Source organism: Diadema antillarum, unplaced genomic scaffold, assembly GCF_040938485.1.
Source record: "Diadema antillarum isolate AM-2024a unplaced genomic scaffold, OU_Dant_1.0 seq00000984_RagTag, whole genome shotgun sequence".
Taxonomy (NCBI): Eukaryota; Metazoa; Echinodermata; class Echinoidea; order Diadematoida; family Diadematidae; genus Diadema; species Diadema antillarum.
The window spans coordinates 443,829-467,939 of NW_027271824.1; the positions used below are offsets into that span (position 1 = coordinate 443,829).

General features: G+C 36.2%; 1 protein-coding gene across 2 annotated transcripts in view; it reads left to right on the forward strand.

Annotated features, from left to right (window-relative positions):
- LOC139742182 (uncharacterized) overlaps nucleotides 1-19,498 on the forward strand; it is a 28,795-nt gene extending 9,297 nt beyond the window's left edge. Inside the window, exon 3 of one of the 2 annotated variants that reach the window (XM_071652760.1) lies at nucleotides 19,389-19,498. In XM_071652760.1, coding sequence (XP_071508861.1) covers nucleotides 19,389-19,392 — 4 coding nt within the window. In that variant the 3' untranslated portion in view covers nucleotides 19,393-19,498. The remainder of the gene's footprint in view (nucleotides 1-19,388) is intronic. The other variant, XM_071652759.1, reaches the window with a different exon arrangement.
- The last annotated feature ends 4,613 nt before the right edge of the window (nucleotides 19,499-24,111 follow it).

Below are 24,111 nucleotides of genomic sequence, written 5' to 3' on the forward strand. Positions count from 1 at the left end.
AGAAACAAAACATTGTCTTTTTTCGTAAGCTATATGACATATGCATTTTTGACATCACAAAACAAACATTTTAACGGCATTAAATGATAGTAAAATTACAAGGCGTCTGATTCTTCTTTTTTTTTGGGGGGGGGAGGGCTATACTCTCTAACACACGCTAACACAAATACACTCTAGAATCATTATATACACAGAAAACAAGGGAAAGAAAAAAAAATAGCCTTTAGTGGAAACACTAAAATGTATATTACCCAAAACAAGACAAAACAAACCAAAGGCAGAAGAACACACACTACAATCTTTAAAAAAAAATCAAAGGTATTGTTCACCTAGCTCATATGCATTCTCCGTAACTTTCTCTCTACAATAATATATACATCCAGGCCTGGGCTGAAGATGCCAAGTCTCCTATCCCGTCATGGGGGGGGGGTGGTATTCGACGCTACAGTCTCTGGGATAATAATGCAGAACAGAACAATTGGTCCATAAACATAAACTGTAGTAAAGAGAGAGAGAGAGAGGGAGGGAATAAAAAAGAGAGTATAAAACCGCGGTTAGGAAGAAGAGACCTTCTAACCGAGGAAAAGGAAAAGAGAAAGGGGTAAGGAGCCCCCCCCCCCCAAAAAAAAAAAAAAAATGTATATTCATACCTACTGATTGAGAAATGTTTTGTAAAAACCCTGGGGAGATTTTTCCTAATTGAAGCTTTTTAATTCCGAACAAAGTCATCTAAGTTCGTGTCCATTTTTTATCTATTTTTTTTTTTTTGGCGGGGGGGGGGGGGGGGGGGGCAAGGGAGCGGTTATGTTAACTTAAATTCAGCCACAAAATGTCAACTTTAACTGCTTTGAATATATTGTTAGAAATTCAGACAAAAAAGGAAATAGCAGAAAGCTTCATATTTTAGCTCTCATAATTCATGCTTACACATATGATTGTTTTTAATTCGTAGCTATCCTTTCACCTTCCGTTTTGTGCATGCTTGTTTGTGAGATTCTTCTGCCAGCGCTCCATTCACTGCCATTTATTTTGTCATTGCAGGCACACGCTATGCATCTCCATAGCGAATCAGGCACACGCAGAACAAGGTGACAGATACCACAATTTAGCCATTCATGTTGTCCTCTAACAAGTTTAATGTTTATTTTCCTAACTTTCTGACAGAAAAATATTCCACCAAAAGTGTGTTTCAGATTATTCAATTTCAATTCTGAATATGCTACATCCCCCTCTGTTCATCTCTACAGAGTTAATAAGCAGCGAAGACGCATGGGCTGAAAAAAAACCAAAAGTGACAGATACCACAATTTTGCTATTTATTCTTCTTATTCCTTTGACTAAAATTGTCCAAAATTTCCACTAAACGTGTGCATGATATCGTGGATATTAAATCCAAAAAATGCAGAAGGTCCAAAGTGTATCCCCCTCAACCCCCTCCATTTCCATAGGCTTATTAAAAAGTGAAGACGCACGCGAGGAAAACAGGTAACATTTACCACAATTTACATGATTTAGGTTTTTACATGTTGCTGAATACCTTTTATTGAAAAGTTTCCAAATATTTCACAAAAAGTGCAAAGATCGTTATATTTCAATTCTAAAGATACAAAATCTCCCTTGGATGGGAGAGGAGGAGGATACCCACTCTCTCTGGGTGTTTCTCTGAATATTCAAAACATTTTTGTCCCCCCCCCCCCCAAAAAAAAAAAAAAAATCCTTTGCGCACTACCTTAATAGATTTGAATTGTATACTAGGCCATATTGACAATGGCATACCACACTATTTTGTCAAAATAAAAAATGGCAAGGCTATTGTTATATTTCTAATGAAAAGCTTTATGTTATTAGCACATATTATTAATGTATCCTTTTTCTAAGCTATGTCTTCCTTAATAGTCAATATTGTCCGTGGAACTCACAATGTATTCATGTGTTCTTTATACTGTACATATAGTAAAGGTGGGATTTCATGATAATTACATCAAGGCTCGACATTAACGATGTCCCGGTAGTCCGGGTCACTATAAATTATGTCGAGCCACCAAATTTCCCAAGTGGTTATCATGATGGTCCCCTTTTCATTCAAAATGAATTGTTATGTTTTGTTTCCATTTCGGGCCACCAAAATTTCGGATTTAAAGATTTTAGTAACTGGCATCATCGAAAAAAAATGTAATGTCAAGTTCTGATTGTAGCTTAGTCTTGGAAGAGACCATTCCACACCAGGTGTAGTGCCATCCCGTGACCACACCATCACAGCGTACTATTGTTTTACGCATGTATTTTAAGTATGTAAAGTAGGAAAATTGACTCCTTGAAGAGGTTGTTTGAAAGCTAGTTTCAAGCTAAACGTGTCTTATACTAGAGTCATATGATAGATTTGAGGCTTCTTTCAAAAGACGAAAACATGGAAGGGGGAGAGCGACTTCCTAGAAAATCTCCTTAATGTATGTACAATTTCAACATATCCATATTAAAAGCAAGAAAACAGCATACACATAATATTTCTGATCACTTCTTGTCTTATTAGTTCTGTGTACAATTATTTTTGTTAAGACTTCTGATCTCTTCGAATCGATCTGAATGAGGAGGGGTAGATTACTTGAGACTTTCCCCCCTCCAATCTGCTCATGTCCATCGTTACTGTACTGTTATGTATGTACATATAAATGTACATAGGCCTACACTTATACTACCATAGTACCATTTATGATTTTTTACATTAATTGATAAAAAAGGAACATCGGATGTTGGAGCCGTTTCTTTATGGTCCTTGAAGAAAGTAATGAAAATGAGAAAGTGAATAAAATGCATTCATAACATTATCATTATTTCACAACTATTCAGTTTCGGAAACTTCGGTCATTAATGGTACTATAAAAAGGTAGTGGCCTTTGGTAATTGGTATATATTTTTGTGCAACTATATCAGTGTCTGGAAATCCATACCATTAGCCGAATTTTCCGTTTATCCGGATTAGTGTTTGTACTTTATTTGATATGAAAGTTGGACCACTAGGTGCAAACATGAGTTTCCTGTTTGCAAAGGAATTTCTGTTTGCAAAAAAAAAAAAAAAAAAATTCAAGAGATTTGATTTGATTTGATTTATTCTCTGTATGACCTGTTTTTAACAATATATACAATCAAATATGACATTTACAATCCTACACACTATACACGCTATAGGTAATTTCTACAATTTCAAAAATTTTCATAAAACATACGTCTGTGGCATAATTACAGTACAATCATTCTGAATTACCATACAGAACGGTTGCCACAAGAGTGTATCATTTAGTGCATATGATTCACACACACACGGTAACAACGATGAACCTTGAAACATTTTTTTTTTTAATACGGAAAACGAACAGGTTCGTTCTTGGATATCTATGGAGGCGATTTGTGCTTATACTTTACAGACTGCGTTTTCAGAGTCATGATCATTTCAGCAGTAGCTTTTACGGATCGACACGAACAAACACACACACATACATGGAGACACAAACACACAGATGTGTATATGTCTATTGATACTCGAACATATGCAATTTACACTTGTATATGTTTATAAATGCACGGCTGTTTGCATAAACAATATACATATAAAGCCCACACACAGACATAAATATATATATATATATATATACAGAAGTGTTGAACAAGTTCACTCGGTTGACAGCAGGTACATCCGTATATATATATATATATATATATATATATATATATGTTTGTGTGTGTGTGTGTGTGCGCGCGTGCTTGCGTATATGTGTGAATGTCCTGCATTAAAAACACAAAAATGTCGCCATATAAAAAGCAGCAACAAGTTATCTGAAGTAAATGCCAGAAAGTGAAAATTATAAACTTCTAAATCATTTTCTAGCGTATCAAAGGCAAATGTTTTTATCCTCAGAAAACAAATACTCAGTAATGGAAATACAAGCGTAAGTGTTATCAGATTCATACAAGACATTTTACCTTGAATAACAACATCCTAATCGTGGTGTTAAGAGCTCTTTGCTGTCCGTCTTTCGTTAGGGTTTTTACACTCACTTTGACATATCTTATGGGTGGAAAACTCAGACAGAAAACAAAAAAAAAAACTATTGAGTCAACTGAATTTACGTGAAATATTTCCCTTTTTTGGCACACAGTGATGGATGGGTAACAGCGTTACGAAAATATGAGGTAATGATGAAAACCTAATGAATTACATTAACATAGCGATTTACATTTATACATTACTTAAAGTTTATACTGTAAAAAAAATCACAATACAGTGCTACTATACATAATCATAGTGCTACCTGAGGCAATACAATCATTTGAAATAAACTTTAAAAAAAAAGAAAGTATATTAATTGGGTTGCAACAGAAAAACTTAGCAATGGATTGCTACAGCCCACTCCCGTCATGACGAAATCCTCGGGACCAGCAGTTTTCTTTCGTTATAACGAAATATCATTATAACGAACAAATACAGTATAAAAATGCAAACCATGAGTATAAATTATTGTATATCCTTTATTGGGTACTCATCATACTCTGGTAAAGTATGCTATAGGTAACCTGTCATCTCATTAATTTAGTTTAAATGCATCGAAAAGACAGCTTAAAGTTGTTCGCACTTTCATGCCTAGCTTGAACACATGTATACTAGAATTGTGATTCGTGACGTGACACGAATCAGGTGATATACATGGATGCAGATATGGAGATGACAACATAGGGACGTAGATATGACACTTCATAAGAAGAACATCCAATAGGCATCGCATGTTATTTGTGTTCGGGGAGGGGGAGTTCACACAAATATTAGTTCTTTTAATGCAAATAGAGCCAATTGGCTCAATGCAATTTTCATATGTTATGAATATACACACTGTAATTCTATCTGTGATAATGGAGGGGGGGGGGGTGGGAAAGAAGCAGATGGCGCCATCACGTTCAAAACAACTTCTTTTTCTTATCAAAAGATATTTTCTTTGGCTTTATTTGATTAACTTTAGCAAACAAACAATTTGATAGAATTTTAACTATTAAATAATTGTATTTACACAAAAGTACTGAAAAAATGTGAAAACGCTGAAAATAAGGACGAAAAAGTATAGTTTTATATGTTAAAGGAAGGTAGATATATATGAATATATGATGAAAAAGAAAAGCAAAAAATTACCCCACCTGAGCTTGAACATGGTCCACTATGCTGAAAGGCATATCACTCGACTACTGTAACAACAATTTCCCCATAGACTTTACACGTGAGCAAAAAAATCAGCCTTGAGTACTTCTAATGTCCAATTTTAAATCAAAATCTACACCATGATCTCGACGTTTGAGGGTATATTTTCTAAAGCGTTTAGTCTCAGCTATATTAAATCGGAATTTAGGAGAAATTCGAGTCTAAATACGCGAGATACAGCTCGAAGGAAAAAAATCGTCCATAGACATAACAAGCAAACCAGGTAAATTTTGCAATGTCTCCTTTAATCTAATTTTTGACCATGATAACGTCATCAAATTGCAAATTGTTGTTACGTACCCGAAAGAAAAAAGACACAGCTAAAACAGACTGGAATTTGGGAGAAAATAGACGCAGGACAAGTGAGATACGCATAAATAAATACAAAATTTATGACGTCATTTTATGAAAATTCAGATTTTTTTTTGGATTTCAAATGCCTATATGATGACGTCACAGTATCCAATCGGCCACTTTGACCCATCGAATCATATTTGCAACTCATATGGTTTCAGATTATGTCTAAGAAAATGAGGGTCCCCCGACACTAAGCATAATAAGGAGCTACAACCGTTTGAAAGTAGGTTTCGCTTTCGCATATTTTGACTGTATATGGCCACAGACGCACGCGCAGATTTTTATGCTTGACGCACTCGTACGGCATTGTTAATGTACCAAAATGAATGTTATGAAATTAGAGATGGTAGCATTAGGAACCCAAAATATGCAAAAAGAAAATAGAATTTCTGGCTCCCGACCGTGCGGTTTTTTTTTTTTTTTGAAATTTTGAAATCCTCAAAATGGTCTGAAACGTGTCCAAAACAACTTCTAGGTCGATTTGAGCATTTTTAAATATTGACGCGCGAGCGGACTCACTTAATTCCTTCTGATAGATAATGACATGGAGATGACATGTACTACGTTCTATTGATAATAGTTTTTCAGTCCGAAAATACAAAATGGCGTTTAGACGATGTTACAGTTGACTGATTATGTTGAATGGGGGAAACTTTGTACAAGTCATAAGACAAAGAAACTGCAAAAATTTCATATAGAATAGGAAAATAATCATGGAGAAAAAAGTCGTAGAAATTTGTACACTAATTAACAAGAATAAACAGATAAAAAGGGCGAGTACGAAGACAATAGATGATATGCATATGCATATCAGCCAAAAATGTGATGATTAGGCAAGGTTAAGATTCGGTAAATCCGAAAGTGAAATAAGGTTCGTTATTCTGAACGTTTGTTAATCCAAAAATGAGAAGGGTTCGTTTTTCCTAATGTTCGTTTATCCGAAGACGATACACGGTTTGTAAGTCCGAAGTTTTGTTAGCGTATACTCACCTTTTTTATCCTCTCTTTTCGAGTGACAAAAATAATGGAATTACGACGATTCCTATCATTTTCCTATTAACAAACCTTCGTTATTACACCAAATTGTTCGTAATAGCGAACCCTATTTCATTTTCCATTTTGAGCGCAATGGACCTCTTATGGTATATGGAGTTTGTGTTATGCGCCGTATTAGTATACTGTCAATCATTGTTATTATTATTATTATTACTACTACTATCATTATTTTAAATTAACAAATTAACGAGCAATCATCAGGTATATCAGAGTCTCTGTGTTTCGAAACAACGAACCTTATTTTATTTCGGATTAACGAATTATAGGAACATAATTTCACCTCAGAAATGGTGCGTCACGCATGGAGCGAACGCAGAATGATTCGAAGGGAATCATGGAATGCTCTGTAGATGTTTTTTGCGGGTTTTTTTTTTTCGTACGAGATTCGCATTTTGTTATAACGGAGCACATTTCTTCTGTTTTTCTTCGTCAACGACCCTCGAAAAAGATGTCGTTACAACGAAAATGTTGCTGTAACCGTGTTTGATATAAGCGAATTTTGTATCATAAACTTTAGTGATGATAATTTTGGGACCTGAATTTTCACTTCGTTAAAACCGTGTTTCTTATTATGGGGGTGCACTGTATACATTTATATTTTTCATATCCAGCTTTATTCAAGTTCTTTGTATTTGTTAATTGGTAAGGTTTAAGCAACCATTTTAACAATGTTGTGGCACTACAACTATGAAGTAACGTTAGGTAATTCTGCCAATTGTATTCTATGAGGGTTTTTTTTTCTTTGACCTAAATTTAGTCAGCAATATCTCCCACAAAAATATGGTTTCATTTTCATTTTTTTTTCATTTTCATTTATTTTTTCATTCTTCTTTTTTCAACAAAACATAACGCATAATATATTTGGAATTACATCATAAACATAAACATTCGACTTTGTAAAAGATAAATGATACAAATAAACAAAAGAATGCATACTGGCAAAAAAGTACAAAGTTATGCTTCAGTTGAGGAAAAAAAAAGAACTGAGAGGTCCACTGAAAAGCAAGCTTGTATGTTGTGAACCACTCAAAAAATGAACAAACTTATGAATTACTTATTTACAAATACTTATCACAGTTATAATTTACGACAGAACGGAACAAGACAGGAGAAATACAAAAGACATGACACGACTTGACAAAAAAGACGGAAAGAATGGGGAGAGAGAAAGGAAAAGAAAAAAAGAGAAAGAGAATAAGAGAATGCCTACACTCTGAACTAGGGAAATGGAACAGGGGGTGATTGAGAATGTGCTTCAGAGGGCTGGTACTGCACGCAGCTGTGCAGGGATTTAATGGCTATTGCATAATAATCCATGTAATCCATTGCGTAATAATGAAGTCAGTAAACGAAAGATTGGTGGATGGATGATGAACCCTGAGTTTGATGAGATCTAACTAATGACGAAATATATCAAAGAGGATTTAACAGAAATGATTTCAACTTGCGCTTAAAAGAATGCAAAGAAGGGGAATTTTTTATTTCACAGCTTAATGAATTCCAAAATCTAGGACCGGTGTATATAAATGTACTCTGAGCTAATAAAGTTCTCAGGAGGGGCAAATGAAACTCATTAGATTGTCTAGTTGGATAATTATGAAAAAACTGATTCCGTGGAAACATTGAATTGAAAATACTGGGAAGTGCATTTGCATTGTAATTAAACATAAACTGACCAAGCTGAAAACAATACAAATCTTTGATTTTCAAAATCTTATACTTAGTAAACAATGGCTCTGAATGGGAACGTGGCAGGACGCCGCATATGATACGAAGTACCTTTTTTGCAGTAATAGTAATTTATCTAATAAAGTTTGATGGGCACTACCCCATGCTAGGAGTCCGCAATTAAGATACGGTAAAATCAGAGAAAAATACAAGGTCAACAAAGAGGACATTGGAATATGAGACTTGAGTCTATTTATGATACCAATATTACGTGAAATGATTGTACTAATGCTAATAATGTGCGGTCTCCATGAAAGTTTTTCATCCACTGTGATACCAAGGAATTTTATATGAGATACACGTTCTAACAGAGTGTCATCAAAAATGATATTTGTGCGCAAAGCTTCTACAGAATTGCTAAAAAGCATACACTTAGTTTTCTTGAGATTAAGTCATAATTTATTAGCTCTTATCCACTGAGTAACTTTTTTCAGTTCAGAATTAACAATGCTTACGAGAGTATCTGGATTTCGGTGAGAAAAGAAAACATTGGAATCATCAGCAAAAAATATAAATGAGAGTGTATCAGATGATCTACAAAAGTCATTAATATAAATAATAAAAAGTAATGGTCCTAATAAGCTACCCTGTGGGACGCCACATTACATAAATTCTAGATTTGAGTCATTCTCGTTCAGAGATACATATTGTTTTCGATTTTGTAGGTAACTCCTGAACCACTCCAAGGCCTTCCCCCGTATTCCATAATGAGACAATTTATATAATAAAATGTCATGATTTATCGTATCGAAGGCCTTGGAGAAGTCCAGGAAGATACCAATAAGATGAGAATGATTATCAATAGTATGCGCGGCGTGGTCAATAAACTTTAAAAGGGCATGAATGGTACTGTGTTTCTGACGAAACCCAAATTGAGAATTTGTAAAAACATTATGAAAATTAAGAAAATTAATTGTTCTTACAAACACCAATTTTTCCAAAATTTTAGATAAGGATGAAAGCAAAGAAATGGGTCTATAATTACTTACATCAAATTCATCTCCTGTTTTAAATAAAGGAAAAACCTTAGCTATTTTCATAATATCAGGAAAAACACCACTTAGTATAGATTTATTGAAAATATATGAAAGTGGGTCAGCAATTGATGATATAATTCCCTTTAAAATAAAATTACTTATATCATCATAACCGGCACTTCGTTTATTATTCATTGCAGTAACAATATCTATGATTTCATATTTGGTCGTTGGAACAAAAAAAAAAAATTGAACTAGAATTAGGTTGACCTAAGAATATAGAAAAATGCATATTTGACTGTGGTACTTTTTCTGCCAGATTTTCCCCAATCATTGAAAAATAAGAGTTAAAAATATTAACTATATCATTAGAATCTTCAACAATTTTATTATCATATTTTAACTTTGTAATATTTAATTTCTTTTTTGATATATTCATAGCCTGCTTCATTATCTTCCATGTATTCTTTATATCATGTTTATATTTCTCTAACTGAATCATATAATATTTCCTCTTTTCCAACCGTATAATCTTCGTTAAGATATTTTTATACGAAGTGTATTTATTTTTTGACTTCTCAGTTTTTTTCATTTTGAATTTATAATATAAACTATTTTTCCTATTTATTGAACGAAGAAGAGATTTTGAAATCCATGGAAGTTTAGGAGACGTTTTATAATTAACTAACTTATCTTTTATTTTAGGAATATATTCATCTAAATATTTATTCATAATCCCTGAAAAATTTTCAAATGATGCATTTTAGTTTAAGTTGCAGGAAACAGTCCAAGACGCGTCGTACCGCTTTAGTATTGTTAAATATGTTCACCAAAACCTTTTTAACAGTCTTACAATGAGACTACCACGCAAGCAGCCAGTGCGTAGTTGGTAATAAACCACTCTTGAATTTGTATCTCTCATGTGTCGACGTGAATGAAAGTGCAGCAACAGTACATAACAAGTACATACACTCAGCAAAAAAGAAAGTAGACACTTTTTCCAGAGCATATTTTCATAATAGATTTTGATAAAAGTTTTGTGTCATAAACCTTATTAAAAGCATAATTTCACCATTTGCAGGTGAAACAAAAACCCAGCATCAGTACCCATTTCTAAAATATGAGTTACGAATAGAAACAAAGAATGTAAAAAATTGAACCAGTTTAATCGATATTAAGAGTTGTTAAATATAGAAAAGGTGAACAATATTCATAATAGAAATGTTTGCATACTAAACCGTCTACAGATATGGTTTAATAAGAAAAATACTGAAATCTCCTTATATTATAGGCTTTATTGCAAAAATTTTATATGGTATGTTTTGTGATACAACTGATCTACAAATATGCATCAAACGAAATATCTAGAGCATTTTTTAAAATCACTGCTAAAGAAGGTAAACAGGACCTTTAACGGTTATTTGATTGGCCGTAGCGTATCCGGGCAATTACCCCCAGAGGGCAATTACCCCTGGCCAAATACTGGTTGATGGTAAGGTTAAGGTAAAGATTAGGGTTAGGGTTAGGTTTAGGGTTAGGAGTTTGAGTTTGGGTTAGGGTTAGGTTGAAGATTAGGATTAGGATTAGGGCCAAGGGAAGGGTGCGGGGTAATTGCCAAGGGGGGTAATTGCCCTTGACCCGACTGTAGATCTGGTAGATCGATATAGAGAAATATTTTAAGTGTATGATTGAGCTTATTTGTTTTTGTCTTCCGAGGCACAAAAGTAAAAACTGTAAATTTTCAGACGTAGTTATTCATTTTGCAAAATGCCCATTAAGATACAACAAAAGACAAATTTAACACAATGAGATACACGAATTAATAGCAATTGTATGTCTCTATCATCAAACTAGAATTAAGAGAGAAACTAAAGAAGGAAAATATGATTTTTCAATCAGCTCAAATTCAAAGGCAAAAGGGAGTACGATGCAAATATGGTAATATGGACAATGTAGTTTTTTATTTCAGTCATTGAATTTAGGGATTTAAGAATTCATGAGACAAATTCAAGAACCAGTTATCATTTTCAATGTGCAAAATTGGAAATAACATTTCAAATTTCTAAACTTTTTGTCAATATTGCCACTTCTCTAATGTCATTTAATTGTGGTTTTGACAAGAAGATGCTTATGGGGGCTGCACAGGCATTAAAGAGAACAATGGGTAAATTTGCTTAATTTTGGTTCTTATTGTATTGGATTTGTCTTTTGTTCTCATTGTCGTATGGAAGAGCACAAACGTATGAATGAGAAATTGTCATTTTTTTGCAATTTTTACTTGTGTGCCTTGAAAGAGAAAACACTATGTGTTCACTCAAGCGTAAAGTTTCCAATTTTATTGACTTACTAGATTGATAGCCAACTAAATTGTCTTAGACATAGAATATAAAACATTGACATTTAGACAAAAATTAATATTCCATGAGAAAACTGTGCTTGAAAAGTGTTTACTTTTTTTTACTGAGTATATGCGCGCGTGTGTATCAAGGGTTGAATGATTTTTTATCTTCAAATTGCATTTTTTTCGTGGCTCGAAAAAAAAAGAAATAACAAGCAGATGCAATAATTTGATAAGACACTAAAATAAAATAAGCAACAATGAAAACAATGAGAAAATCTTAAGGCACGATAAAGTGAGTGAGCGATAAGAATTAAAGTAGAATACAATGTATTAGAATATAATGACACGATTTCATAACACATTGAAATAACCTTAATCCTTGATAATCATGCGAGAACTGGCAGGTATGTCCAAGGATTTCAACTGCCGCGTACTGCAAATACGTTAGCTAAGTTTAACTTATTTGATATTGAATTGAGGCATGAACACGGTGTTACATTTTACATTTTTATAAAGTGTTGATATTTAACATAATTTATTTCTTTTTCATTTATTGGGTGGATAGGATTCAATAGAGGAACGATAGAAACATGAGTTTCAAATAACCCGAGTTCGGCCGTGGAGACCATCTTGCAAGTCTGTTGGCTGGCAGCAGCTAACTGGAAACTATGCAGTTATGAAGTATAGAGCCGTAAGGCATAAATTCTCCCCTTGTCTGGATGAGAAAAACACAAAGAAACAATTTACATCGCTCAAAAAAAAACCACCTTGTTGGCCCATTTCTAGTCTGGGCTACCACTAATTTCCAGTCTTATGTTCATATATATATATATATATATATATATATATATATAAACATGCAAACATATACCGTCGTTTTCGTGTTGTTTACAGTACTATCCTCCCTCCGCTTTCATTTACATACCACGACTTTGCATATTCAATCACCAGAACTACTTTTGTATACGTCGAATACACGTGCACACGCACATATACACGGAGCATGCACATGAACATGCCATTTCCCATTTGAACTTTTTGAATGTGAATGTGAATTCAGTCATAAACAAAATGGAAATTACAGAGCCATTGACTTGGAATCAATATCCATCCCCTCCTCAGAATTGGAAAGAGAACAGTTTACGTCAGAAATACGGTAAGTAGTGTTGCTCTATACGTATAGTGAACTGCAGTTCTAGCGATTTATGAAATAAAGGTACAGTTACAAGAATATCAGCTCCTATAAATCGGTATGATTCATGTATCTGCATGAATGATTTCTGTCACCTTGTTCTTCTGATATACTTTTTATTTACATAAACTCTAGGTCATCCCTCATCACTCACTGAAATATAAACAGTATCGCCTTGGTAACTATTTACTGGTGCTTACCTTTTATGTAGCGAACAATATCGTGTCACAATACTGAAATATTTTCAGTATTGTCAGGTCTTTTTAGACGGATCAATTATACATTGATGACCAAGCTACTATAAATCTTAACGTTTCACCTGTGTATACAACCTTAACAAAAAAAAAAAAGAAGAACATGTGTTGCGGGAAAGACCATAGCTTTTATTTCACATGGGTGATCTACGTTTTTAATGCTTCCGTGTAAAAATAAACACTTTGTAATACAAATGACTATCACTTATAACATTGATCTATTTCAAGTTTACGATTCGTTGTTACTGGAAGAGCATTTCCCCATTTAACATTTACAATATTTAGGGTGGGATTTCACGGAGCACGCGAACGATTTGCGAAGGACGCGAATGACAAAATCCAACATTCGGAAAAGTTTTTCTCCGAATGTGTTCCGACAATGAAGCCGAAAACTATTCTTGCGCAATTTGCGCAAAGTTTCCACGACGTATGTGCGAATGTCGTGCGTATCATTGCTAAAGTACAGCATGTTACGTACACGAAGAACACGTGACGGAAATGCGAACAACGAAAAATGTTCAATAATCATGGAAGAAAATGTACCCAAGGAGAGGTGGAAGCTGTCTTAAGTTGATTTTTTTTCGTTCCTCTATTCTCCTTTCTTTTTGTCTCATTTCTCTATCGTGTGCTTGCCTACATTTTTTTTCCTAGGACCTATCTCCACTAGTAAAGCATTTCACTTTTTTTGGCAGTTCCTCCAACACATTATCTCTATATACAGTTCAAATGAAATTTTGCATACTTTAGATTAATATTAAATGTTTTCTGCGATTTTTTTTTTGTATATCAAACATGTCTTTTTCTTTGGTAGTCTTTAATTTCTTTTGTTACTGTAGCTGTTAATGATTGTTTGATGTTTAGATGTACGGTACGATTTTTATTTGTAGAAAACGTATAGGTCATACATCCCCAAACGTGCGCCAAACGTTCGCGAGAATGTCTCAAAAGGTACGCGAACAGTTTGCGATTACGTCGTAAAATGATTGGAAAAACTTCGCAGATTTCGCGCAACATACGCGAGACATTCTCCAAAGTTTCGGAGTCTGTTTGGGGTTTCACGAACATTTTGCGAACATCGCGCGTGTCTTGCGAAGGTCTTGCGCATATGACGAGGCTTTAAAGACACTTTCGAGAACAATTCACGAGCAAATCACGACCAAGTGTGCGGAAAAGGTTCGCAAAAAATTTCAAACTTTTTTGAAATCATCGCCGAAGTAAAAACGACATTCGCGAACGATTGACGACGCTTCCGAACCCTCACGTTCGTTTGGCGATCTTTTGCAGACTAAAATACGAATGCTGGATTTTTCCATTCGCGTCCTTCGCAAATCGCTCGCGTGCTCCGTGAAATCCCACCCTAGAGCTTGCCAAAGTTTACCAGAGCTCGCCAGAGCATACCTTGAAAGGCAAAATGTAGGTTTGGAAGTTGCCCTTGCGGTGCCGAAACGGGCTGGGAGTCGTGCCATGGTGTACCAAGCCGTGCCACAAAAGCTGCCTGAACGCAAACAGGGCCAGAAGTGAACAGTGGAACCCTTTATTATTTTTTCGGGGGGGGGGGGGATGGGGGATGACAGAAAGACAGAACGATTTAACCAGCGGTAAATGCCTAATGTATTAGAGGGATATACTTGGACAAGATAGGTGTCAAAAATTCTCAACGATGCAGAATACATCCAAGCAAGGAGAGGATTTCGGCAAAGTTATTCCCCTCCAGTGGCGTATCTAGGGAAAACGGCGCCCGGGGCAAGCGCGAAAATTACGCCCCTAATTTCTGAAAAAGTGTTCAACCCCAACCCCCCCCCCCCCCCCCAAAAAAAAAAAAAAAAAAAAAAATCCAAAAAAAATCCAAAAAAAAATCCACATGATATATGCCTTTTCGAGGACTTAAAAGGGGTCTTTTGAGGGTGATTTAAATGTAATAAATATTGATAAATTTTGGCGAGCGAACGCAGCGAGCGAGCACAAAATTTTTGTATTTCAGCTTACAAAACATGGAATTCTTGTCATTTTTTGCTTATTGTCTTACAATTCTTATCAAAACATAGTGACGGCCTTATAGATAACGATCTATACCAACAAACTGAGAATTTGAAAAAAATACTCTAAATTAGTACGTGCGAGTGAGCCGGAATTTGTATATTTCCGCGTCATCATCACGTTTTGTTCTTATCTTTTTTATTTTTTTTGATAAATTTTGGCGAGCGAGCGAAGTGAGCGAGCAGAAAATTTTTGTATTTCAACTTACAAAACATGGAATTCTTGTCATTTTTTGCTTATCAAATCTTACAATTCTAATCAAGATATGGTGACGGCCTTATAGATAACGATTTTTACCAACAAACTGAGGACTTGAAAAAATACTCTAAATCAGTACGCGCGAGTGAGCCGAATTTTGTTTATTTCCGCGTCATCATCACGTTTTATTCTTATCTTTTTTTTTGGGGGGGGGGGATAAATTTTGGCGAGCAAGCGCAGTGAGCGAGCAGAAAATGTTGGTATTTCAACTTACAAAACATGGAATTCTTGTCATTTTTTGCTTATCAAATCTTACAATTCTAATCAAGATATAGTGACGGCCTTATAGATGACGATTTTTACCAACAAACTGAGGACTTGAAAAAATACTCCAGTACGCGCGAGTGAGCCGAAATTTGTTTATTTCTGCGTCATCATCACGTTTTATTCTTATCTTCTTCTCTTTTTTTGGATAAATTTTGGCGAGCAAGCGCAGCGAGCGAGCAGAAAATTTTGGTATTTCAGATTACAAAACATGGAATTCTTGTCATTATTTTGCTTATTAAATCTTACCATTCTAATCAGGATATAGTGACGGCCTTATAGATAACGATTTTTACCAACAAATTGAGGACTTGAAAAAATACTCTAAATTAGTACGCGCGAGTGAGCCGAAATTTGTATATTTCCGCGTCATCATTACGTTTTGTTCTTATCTTGTTTGATTTGGTGGGTTTTTAATTTTGCGCCCCCCCCCCCCATATGCTCGAAACCGTTGGCGCCCTCTTCTGATCCAATCGGCGATCGCTTCAGAACAAAAGAAATTGCAGCCGCTGACCCGTATAACATTTTGCCTTCTAACGATGGCATGTGTGAACACACAATAAACATTGTCATTTTGTCCGCGTCATTATCACATTTTGATCTTATCTTATCTTCTATATATATAAATTTTGGCGAGCGAGCGCAGCGAGCGAGCCGAAAAAATTTGTATTTTAGCTTACAAAACATGGAATTCTTGTGTGAACACAATAAACATTGTCATTTTGTCCGCGTCATCATCATGTTTTGTTTTTATCTTGTTTGACTTGGTTTTCTGCCACCCTCCCCCTCCCTCTCCCCCCCCCCCCCCCCCCCCCCCGGTCCGGGTGAGGTTTTTCTTCTTTTTCTTTTTTTTCTCGTTTTTTTTTCGTTTTTGACGCCCCTAAGGAGTGGCGCCCGGGGCACGTGCCCCCCTTGCCCCCCCCCCCCCCCCCCCCCCGCCAGATACGCCACAGTTCCCCTCCTTTATACTGTAGGGAGTCGTGCACAAGTTGTGTGTCAAACCTGCATTCCAGGTCACCTTCAAATTATTTTGATTTTAAAAAAAATGAACAATTGCCCAAACATGACAGCCTACACAGATCATAAAGTTCATCATTTAATTTTTGGGACACAATACAGATCGTTACCGCCAATTATAGCAATTATCGATTAAAGAACTGGCACTGGAGTAAATACTGAGCAGTCTTGGTTCGTTTGTTTTTGTTTTTGTTTCCCTGAGGTGTATGAGGGAGGGTCAAGGGTCAATTTTAACCCCCACTTTTTTTGGAATATTTACTGAATTTTCACACGTAAACAAATATGAAAAATATATTCAGGAATAATGTGAATGGATAAATCGTGTTTTCTGACACCTCTTGATCTGCGTGCTTGTCTTCACTATGTACTTTATTAAAGTTATATACGGAGGTGGAGCGAAAGGGGAGGGAGTAGGGGTGTCCCCATTCACACTGAGGATCGAAGTTTTTAATTTTTAGAATTGAAGTTGAGTGAATTGGATCTGGTGCCTATTGTGGCGAAATATTTTCCAATCAAAAAAGACAATGTGAATGGCTAAATCATGGCATTTTCATCTTTTTTTTCCGGGTATGTATTTTCTGTGGAGATGGACGGGGGGAAGGGTGTGGGAGGGGTGTCCCCTCCCACTAGTCCCACACAAAGAAGCTTTTACGTTTTAATAATTGAAAATCCCTGATGGAAAGGACACAGTGTTCCAAAGTGTTGAACACTTTGTGAAACATAGTGTGAGCCCATTGTTGAACACAGTGAGAAATTTCTTCACACTTTAGAATTCGAGCTTTATATAATTGTGAACACGTTGTGAATCATAAAAAATTAATACCTGTCTGAAAAACGACACCACAGTGTGAAATCACGTTCACATTCATAATCCGCACTGTTCAATAGTGAAGTTAGTGGAAATAGTGAGATGTTATTAGATGAGTGATGCATTTTAAGCTACATTGACACTGAAACCCTATCTATAGTCAGTGTATCTACATGTCACATGTGATGAACGTGTCTTTCTTGCCCATCACTTCGTATTTCACTCAATGATACATGCTCCTGTGCATATATATGTTGAAAATTGTCAATTGATCTCTTAAGTTCTGCTGATTAGTTCATATTAGCTACACCATCACAATATGGGCGAAATTCCAATCACAAATTTAACGGAAGGATTTTGCGTGAATGTTTTAACGATTGTTGTACAGGGAACTGTTTGTTACAGCAGGGTGTATATAATTTTTTTATTTATTGCCACTTGGTCTACTATCAGATGGTCTATACTTCCTAGTTCGTTCAACACCACAACGGCTAAACTCATTTGGTCTACTATCATTTTCGTGTAATCCTCACTTTGTGTAATCCTCACTTGGTCTAATGCCCAGTTTGGCTAATTATCATTTCGTCTCATGACCAGATGGTCTAATTGTCACTTCGTCTACGTTGATTTTTTCCCACTTTGTCTTACATCATTTGGCCTATTGGCAATTCGTCTGAATTAGATTTAGTCTATATTTATCATTTGGTCTATGGACATTTCGGCTAATATCGCTTGGTCGAACCAATGCCCGTTTTGTATATATTTCACTAGGTCTAACAGACAATTATTAGTCTGCTTCCATTTCGTCTAATTTCCGGTTAGTCCATTAGCCATTTCGTCAAATTTGTATTTTGTCTAATCAGGCTGTTTAGTCTAATTTTCATTTGGTCCAATTTCCAATAGGGCTATTGTCATTTCGTCTACAAACAAGATACAAATAGGGCCTATCACAAAATATATTACCATCTTTGCTGTGATTGAAGTACTGTTAATGTGAGGTATATGTAACCAAATTGAGTTTTCTTATGTCTATTCTACATATGCCTGTGTAGTTAATTATGCCCCATGTCTGAACTGTGGAAGTTTCAGCGAAATCATTGATAATTATGGAATATATGGTAAGCCTACATGTATAATCAATGAGCTTCAAGCAAAAGAGGAGTGAAATTGTCAGTAATATTAGTCTTGTGATTCAGGTCTAAATTTCGGTGAATGATATAGATAATAATTTCTCCCTGTGACTTGCACTCCGCATTTACCGCATTTCAAATAGAGCCATACTAGTATTCAATATGAAAAACGCAACCGCTCACATTCGGCCGTATGTGCATAGCAGTTAGTCAATGTGAACATCATATGTAGCGTAAATGGCAGCAGACCAGTTGGTATTGGACTAAAATTGATAATTGTCATTAGACTAAATGTTGGTGCAATTAGGTATTAGACTAAGTGGACATTAGACCAAATGGTCAGTACACTAATTTATAAGTATCCCAACTGGTTACGGGACTAATTGCCGAAGTGGATACAGCCTTAAATGGGTGGAACCAAAATGTGAATTAGACGAAATGGTGATAAGATAAAATTTGTAGTAGACGAAATGACAATAATAGACGAATCGAGTACTAGGCGAATAGGTGATGAGACCATGTGGTGTATAGGATAGACCCAATGGATTTTAGACGAAATTGGCAGTAAGTAGACAGACTGGTCATTAGACTAAGTGACAACTGGACGAAATGGTTGAAGACGAACTATAGGATAAGATCATGTGGGTGGAGACGAACTAGGTATTAGACGAAGTAGGAATATACCAATTGATATAAAATTTTAGATTCCCTATTTCTTCTGTTACAGATAAACCATTCATCCTCGGCGACAACAGGGTCAAAATACGTTCTGTCCACGGCAGAAAGGTTGTAGTCAAATTGAATGTTGGAGTTAAAAAACGCGACGGACGTCATCTCTGATGAAAAGCAGAAACTTTTCAAAGAATTTATAGAGCTGAATCCTGCAACAAATTCGCAGCGAGAGCAAAGAGTGTCGGAAATCATGACTTGTACGTGACATTTACCGTGACGAACGGGCATTCGGAACCTAAAAGGGAAAATCAAGTAACTTCCCGGAAGAGATATTACTTTGAATAGGTTGGTGCCATTAGAAGTGTTTAAGTAATTTTCTCTTCATATAACAAAGAGTTATTTCTGTCAACATACCATTGTGAGTAGAATTATTAGATACCGTAATAAGAGGGCTGATATTGACCAGAGTTTCAATGATATCGATGTAAGATTTACCATACTCTATCATAATGTGTAGCTCATCAAGGAGTTGATTTCAAGTTTAAATTAAATACAGATGATAATTTTATATGGTTAGTTACACTAGCGCCAATCATTAGGATTCCCAGTTTGACATGGGATGTTGTTGAATTAGAGGGCGCTGTATTCCTGCTGTCACATAGCATAGCAAAGCCTGAATATCATCCCATAAGTGTCATTTCCAAAACGGAGTTTTGTATTTTACATTTGCCAGTGCTGGTGTACAGTGCAGTGATCCTCCGGGACAAGTTTCAGCATTTTGAATCATTCTGCCAGCATAGATTTTACGAGCAAGATTTTGACCTGGGTTTACCTTGTCTGTGATCTTTATGTCTACATATGTTCCAGCACAGTTCTACAGACACTCGGTGGAAGCCAGATTACATGGAACTTAATAATCATGCAAATTGAGGATAATCTGCAGTCAATAGACTACTGCAACAATGGAACTAGTCAGTCAAGACTTTCTACCTCATTCAAGTACATTCTATCGCAGCTGTTTTCTCTAAGAGGACATGCGAGCAGGACAATTCCTGAAGAAGCTTGCAATGTTTTGAAAGAAAACGGCATATTTCATGCCAGGGTAAGCGGGCTGGCTGTCACATGCTTATAGACTTGAATTGAAATATGTTAGCCCATCTAGTCCAGCTTGTAAAACTGGTGATGTACACATTCTTTTCCAGGAACTAAATCTGCTTCCAGGAAAGCAGAAAAAAGATGGGGGTCTAAATATTCGTTTTGATCGTCAAAGTCAGGCTGACGTGAGTAGAATCAACTCTGCTTTGGTGTCGTGTGATCTTGTCCAGCACAATAAATCAACCCACTTTATATAGACTTGGTCACACTTTGGACCTCCTGACCACCAGATCGGATGCGTCAATTCTGAATGATATTGAGGTCTGTAACAATGATGATTCTAATCACTATGTTATTTGTATTCATCTGAACATATTAAAGCCACAGGTATCATGTCAAACTCTCATTTTCAGAGAGTAGAAGGACATAATCTATGATTTTTTTTTAAGAATCTTGGTTCATTGCTCGATGAGGGTACTTCTCGTGATGACTGTACAGATGTTGATAAAAAATGTCGACTTCTTTAACTCAGCTGTGAGGATTTTGCTTGATCATCATGCTCCAGTCAAAGTGCGGACCTTCAGACAGAGACCTCATCCTCAGTGGTACAATGAGGATAGGCCTATATCCTCTGCCCGTCGTGAACGTCGTACTGCGAAAAGCAGATGGCACAAAGTGAAATCCCCCGAAAATTTGAAGTCTTACCATGACTCCATGGACAGGTCAAGGAGGCTCTCCTTACTGGTAAATCTGAATACTTTAAGGAAAAGACCTCAAACTCTAAGTCTGCTTTTTGAATAATCCATTCTCTCCTCAACCGCAAGAACACTGTTTTACCTGCTCATGATCCGCCTGTAGATGTGAGCAACCAGTTTGCATCCTTCTTCGCTGATAAGGTAAATGATATTAGCTGTGATCTTAATAACCAGCGCATCAACTTGGTCTTGAATCCCATGTCTAATACTATGCATATCAGCAAACTCAACATGAATTTCAATTTTCTGATGTAACTGCCACTGAACTTACCCGGGTAATCATGAAGAGTCCTTCTAAGACTTTTAGTCTTGATACTTTACCTACATTGTTACTGAAGAAGCATCTTCTGATTCTTGCTCCTTCGCCCACTGCTTTGGTAAATGTCTTTCTATCGACAGGAACCTAATTCCGAGACTCAATGGAGGAAGCTATTGTAATTCCAGTGAAAAGAGATCCTCATGCAACAGAACATTCTCAAGAACTGCAGACCAGTTTCCGATATCGAGTTCAGATCAAAAGTCATTGAAGTCACATCTCAGCTTGTTCAGTACATGGTCGAGTCTCATCTCACCGAGTCCTTTCAGTCTGCCTAACCATAGCTGCGAGACAGCCCTCCTCAAAGTCCAAGAAAATATCCTTCGCAGTATCTACAAAAAGAAAGGGGTTATGCTGGTAATGCTTGACCTGTCTGCTGCGTTCGATACAATTGATCACCAGATTCTGCTTGATCGCTTACACAACACCTTTGGTATTAAAGGTTCAGCTCTACAGTGGATGGCTAGGGAGCGTATACTTCTGAGGTTGGTATTCCGCAGGGTTCTGTAACTAGGCCCCTATGCTGCACTATGTACACCAGTCCTCTTGGAAATCCGAAAACGTAAAGTGTCATATGTATGCTGACGATGTACAACTCTATCTTGACTTAATTTGATCACAGTGATCCTTCCAGTGTTGAACTCACTCTGAAAGCACTGTCCAGATGTGTGGGTAAAGTGCAGGAATAGACGACTGTGAACAAGCTGAAACTCAATGAAGATAAAACAGAGTTCCTTGTTTCATGTTTGACAGATCTGCAAGTAAGCTGACTATTCTATCGGAAATCTGCGGAGGATCAAAAAATTCATTGATCTACTTGCCACACAGTAGTCCGTGGATTGGTCTTACTCGACTACTGTAATGCTCTTCTTGGCGGAATCTGTCAGGCTGATATGGATCGCTTGCAGAGAGTACAGAATGCTGCCTCTAGACTTCTGGATAGAAAACATGTTCGTTCACGTTCTCATGCCACTCCTCTCATACGTCAACTCCACTGCACATGGCTACCACTCAAAGCAAGAATATCCTTGAAAAAACTTCTTCTACTGGTCTACAATATAGTCACCGATAGAGCTCCAGAATACGTTTGGGAGTGTCTGGTACGACACTCACTCTCGGCGCACTCGTCTTTCACCATCAGTTACCTCACTCAACCACGCGCCAACAAACTAGCTGGCGATGCAGCTGCGGAATAAGCTCCCTCCTCTTCTGAAATCATTGCCAACGCTGGGTCACTTCAAGCAAAATCTGAAGACCTACTTACTTTGATATTCCTATATATGCACTTGACTTGTACACTGTCACTGCTTGGTAATTTGTATATATTTTATCTCCTATGGCGACCAGGGATGACATCTCATAGCGCTTTGTATCTAGTGGAAAAGGTGATCTAAAATATCAACTATCATTATCATTGTTAACTATCATTATTGTTAAAGTATTATTCTGATTGAAATAACATAATCATATTCATTGCATCTTTTAACTTGGAGGAAAATGCCTACTTCAGATTCGCGAAACCCCTTAACTTCTCATTTTTTTATGACAAAAGTTTGTTTTTAATTTGAGTTATAAAGGTTATGACTTTATTCAATTCCTAATCACTACTGTCTTTCATTAGTCTTTAAAGAGACTTTGAAATATTACAGAGCAATACTGTGTCAATTGTTTGTTTGACCCTGACGTATTATTCCTTTTCCAAATCCTCTTACTGCTTCTTTTCAGAGTAAATGAAGAACAAGTCATAACAGCTGGAGGTTGGACTCGTGACACAACATTTGCCATCCTTATTCGATTGCGTCTTTTCAGCAAAGTATTACAAAACAACAAATCGACTCTTGTATGAAAAACATGATGCACTACTCGGCTATGCTAACATGACGCGAATAGTCTTCTTAGGTAGTCTTCTTAGGGGACCAAAACAATAAGTTTGTCAAACTTTGTAAGGCGAAGAGTCTTATAGAAATATAAGTGAATTATATTTCCTCGTACTACTCTCCGATCATAGCATCATATTATGTATCTCGTACCCAGGGAATGACCAAGATGAAAAAAAAAAAATAACTTTGCAATAAATTATGTGAGGTAATCATGAAGAAATAGCATCTAAGAAATTCTGTTTAAAGTGTAAATTCTATTCCTTTCTCTATAGCAAAATATACATTACTTTAATTGTACTTATGTTAATCGGTAGTAAGCCCGGCCGTTTAGTCCTGTTTCTTTTTATCTTATTTTTTGTACATTTCAATGTACATCAATCAATAGTCACAGATAGGTCTGTATTGTGTGAGAAGTGTATGTAAAATCTGCCCGAAACTTGTTTTGATTATGACAATCTGTTACATCTAGTGATCAGACCAGTACTGCATTCAGAATTCCAAGTACAAATTAATTATTTTAAGCCTGTCAAAAGAAATGACGATCTGATGCTGTTTTAATAGTGAATAAGACCGCGGAGATGACGAGGTCACTAGTTCCAGTCCCCTGGATGTAGCGGTTGTGCCTCTTTATGCCGGGAAGACACTTCATCCTCATCGTCTGTTGCTTTTCAAGGTTGTCGTATCTTAAAGCTATATGCTCATTTGACGACAGTCTTCTGCATCACACCCCCA